A 3604-nucleotide genomic window follows, 5' to 3' on the forward strand; every position below is an offset into this window, starting at 1 on the left:
TCGGCGGCGTCTCGCTGCCGCCTCCAGCCCCGCAGGGTGGGGACGTTCGGCGCGTGCGCGCTGGCGGGCCTCCCCGCGGCCTTGTACCCCCGAGCCCCCCAGCTGGTGTGGTCAGTCCGCCACCGCCCTCCCGGGCGTTTCTCGGACGTATCGCTGTCCACTGGGCGGCCCCGGGGTCCCGGACCGCCACCCCCTCCACCTCGAACACTCTCCTCCCCAGGACCACGGTCCACGGACCTCCGGCCGAGAGGGGGTGCGCGGTTCCTGAGAAGACAGTCCCAGTTAAAGGGTGACCCCGGCGGTGCTAGAGTGATCCCTCCCTGAGTTCACTGGGACCCCGACTCTTCCATCAGCCACCTTCGCCCAGCTGGGGGCCCAGTTCTTGTGGCCACTTAGAGGAGCGGCAGGCGCTTGAGGTCCACGGCCCACCAGTGGCCGAACCGGCCCAGGGCCTCTGAGAGTCAAGTCCTGGGGTGTCTGGCCACCAGTGAGGCCGGGTCGGGGAGCCCTGCGGGAACCTGTGCCAGGTGGGCTCAGCTGTGGGCAAGCCTGCCCAGCCCCTGCCCACGGGGACAGCCCTTCTCGTAAAAATAGTTCCACTGGTTCCCGACCCAATTTCCCACCCAGCCCATGAATAGGGTCATTGTTCACCAGCGGACACTGCACCGAGGCTCGCTTTCCGCTCCCACGGTCCCTTCCCTGACTGTGGGGGAGGGGGAGGCTTGCCCCCCCCCATGTAAACAGGGGTGAAGCAGGCAAGTGGGGTGCCGGGGTGATGTTAGAGTCGGAGGGGAGGTCTCCTGGATAGAGTTGCCAGCCTTACCTCCAGGGCCTGGAGCTGGTCCTCTCCACGACACGTCTGCCATGGGCGAGTGTTTGCGGGGACCTCAGGGGGCAGATAGATCAGGGTGGGCGGTGGTTCCTGGACCAGGGAGGGCCAGGTGGGTGGGTGGGCCAGCAAACTGCCCACCATCCTTCCTCAAGAGGCCGCCCACAATAGGACCAAGTCAGGGACCAGAGTGTCCACCACAGGTTGTGCCAAGGGAGACGCTGCCCATTGACCATGAGGCTGGCGGTGGTCGTTGGCCTGGACAGACGCAGAGGGGCCGTCGCTGTACAGTGCCGTGGGGCACTGTGCAGCACAACTGAGGTTCAAACCCCAGCTCTTCACCCTTCACCACGACTCTGAATGCTTCTAAGGTCAGGATGGGCTGAGTGACCACATGACAATCGACGGTGGACACTGGGCACTGATGGGCCCAGCCATGGCTGTGCTCACCCTGAGTCTGGCGCACCTAGGGCACCTCAGACAGGCTCCGGGATCTTGTCTGACCCTGGGCAGAATCTTGGGTGCTCGTCACTCAGTCCACTGCTGGGCAAGTCGGCCGTGGGGCCCCGGCCTGCTTCCGCTCCCTGTGTGTCACCAGCCCTGGCCCTCCTTCCCTCTGGAGAGGCCGATGGTCCCCTGCTATGCCTCCTGCTGCTGAACTCACTCCTACCCCTCCATCCCCTCCCCTGACAGCCCTGCCACCCCAAGCAGGGTGGGCCCAGCGGCTTTTAGCGCATGGGAAATTACGTAAGGGAGGCCACCCAGGGCACGCGAGAGTTCTCACACTCACCCACACTTGCGGAGCACAGGCAGCCACAGTGTGGGGCTCCTGGAGGCCGTCTCCTGTCTCGCTTTGTCTCTGTGTGAAACGAGGATGGGGCATCTCAATGAGAAGGCGGCAGAGGGGAGGAGACTCCGAACCTCCAGCATTGGCCCCCAGCCTTCTGCTCACCAAGCACCCCTGGGTCACACAAGGGAGAAGGTGCCTGAGCCAGCTGTAGTTAGCAAGTCCTGCCAAGACCCCGTGGCCCTCAGCCCACCAGCCCCACTCATGTTGTCCAGTCCTCTGGCCACAGAGCTGGTGGCCTCAGCGATGGGGATGGGAGTGAGCCAGCAAGGCTGGTGGTGACTGGGACCTTTTCAAACCTCAGAGCTGCCCTCGAGAGGGACTTCCTGCCAGCGAGCACTGTGGATGGCTGAGCTGCAGGAAAGGGACAGTGGCACCTTGGGGCTCTCCTTCTGTGTCGTAAGAGTTGCTGGGAAAACATCCTTGAACTAATGGCTGCCACCCCTCCCCAGGGCAGGACCTGACGGCCTCGGTCACATCTGACCAGTGGGGACCATCTATCCAGGGCACCAAGTAGCCGGCCCGGAGGTGACGGGGGAGAGGGGGTGTGTGCGCACACGCCCTGCCCCTTCCAGATCCTGGGTCCACAGAGGCCAACCACATAGGCGCAGCCTCACACTCTACCACCCCAGGCCGCGGAGGGCGCCTCCCGGAGCCCCCTCTGTGGTGGTCAGAGCCTCTGCCTGACACTGTTCAATGCTCAGAGGAGGTGGGAGGCTATGCAAGGCACCAAGGAGCCCTCACTTCCAGATGGGCCAGCCTCCAAGCCCAGGGAGGCTGGCCCTGCCTGCCCATGCCCACCAGGAAGCCGGCAGGCCTGCGGGGCCCGTGCGTCAGGTGTCACACCTGTTGTACCAAAACTTCCCAGGCCAACTCTTTGCTGCCCCTGAGGATGGGGACGCCCACAGGGAAGGAAGCTGAACCTGGAGACAATCCCACAAGATGCCAGGCACCTGCAGTCTCCAGGGCACCCCGGCCTGGAAGGGAAGGCTCGCTACCGCTAGGCCCGGCCTCAGTAGGGCGGGACATTCTCATGTTCTGTCCATGTACAGCCATTGAGCGACCGCATGGGCCCACCTTGTGCCAGGAGCTGGGGACATCCTGTCCTGCCCCAGCCTGTACCTCTTGCTCCTCCAGGGCCCAGTAGAGCTTGGGAGGCAGGCGAGGGGACAGGCCAGGAAGGGACAGGGGGCTGCTGGCCCCACTGCCGCTGGACATAGTCTCCATGTCCTGGTGAGGTAGCTGGAGGCACCCTCTGCCCTCCCAAAGGTGAGCTCTGGGGTGGCCCCCACCCCTGCCCAGTGGCCCAGATGTGAGTGTGGACCAGATCGCTGATACTCGGCCCCCAGCACCTCCTGTTAGCACCCTGGGCATCCTGGTGCGGTGGCTCCCCAGAAGGGAAGGAGGGCCTGTGTCCTCCGCTAGACAAGCTTTGACGCCAGTCCCCAGGGCATGGGCCACGCAGGTTCCCGCCCCCTCCAGCTGTCCTCGCCTGGCCAGGACCCTCGGCCAGACCCCAGACCTGGGTCCCTGAGGCCAGCCTCTCCAGCCCCTTTCCACGTGGCTGACTTCGTGACCTGCGTGACGCTGGGAGACGTGGGTTCCAACGACGTGGAGTGTCTGGGGCCTTCTGCCAAAGGATCTCCCCCGACCCCTTGATGACCCTGCCCAGCGCCCACGGAAAATTGCTCAGAGGCAGTAGGCCGGAGACACCCCAGGCTGGTGCTCAGTCTGGGGGCTCTGACACTGGCCCGAGGAGGGGGTCTGCACACCCGTGACATCAGCTGGTATCACCTCGGAGCCTCGAGTGTGAAGAGGCGCCCCAGCCCCATTCTGCACTTGAGGAAATGGCTCAGAGAGACTGAGTAATTCAAGAAAGGTCACAGCCAGTGAGTGACACAGCCATGATTCCCACCCACACCCTGGTG

General features: G+C 64.5%; 1 protein-coding gene across 1 annotated transcript in view; it reads left to right on the plus strand.

Annotated features, from left to right (window-relative positions):
- Window positions 1-1703: 1703 nt before the first annotated feature.
- The window catches only part of SCNN1D (sodium channel epithelial 1 delta subunit), a 10484-nt gene continuing 8583 nt past the window's right edge, over window positions 1704-3604 (plus strand). Inside the window, exon 1 of the mRNA XM_011377328.1 lies at window positions 1704-1947. Coding sequence (XP_011375630.1) covers window positions 1704-1947 — 244 coding nt within the window. The remainder of the gene's footprint in view (window positions 1948-3604) is intronic.

This window comes from Pteropus vampyrus, unplaced genomic scaffold, assembly GCF_000151845.1.
Source record: "Pteropus vampyrus isolate Shadow unplaced genomic scaffold, Pvam_2.0 Scaffold309, whole genome shotgun sequence".
Classification (NCBI taxonomy): Eukaryota; Metazoa; Chordata; class Mammalia; order Chiroptera; family Pteropodidae; genus Pteropus; species Pteropus vampyrus.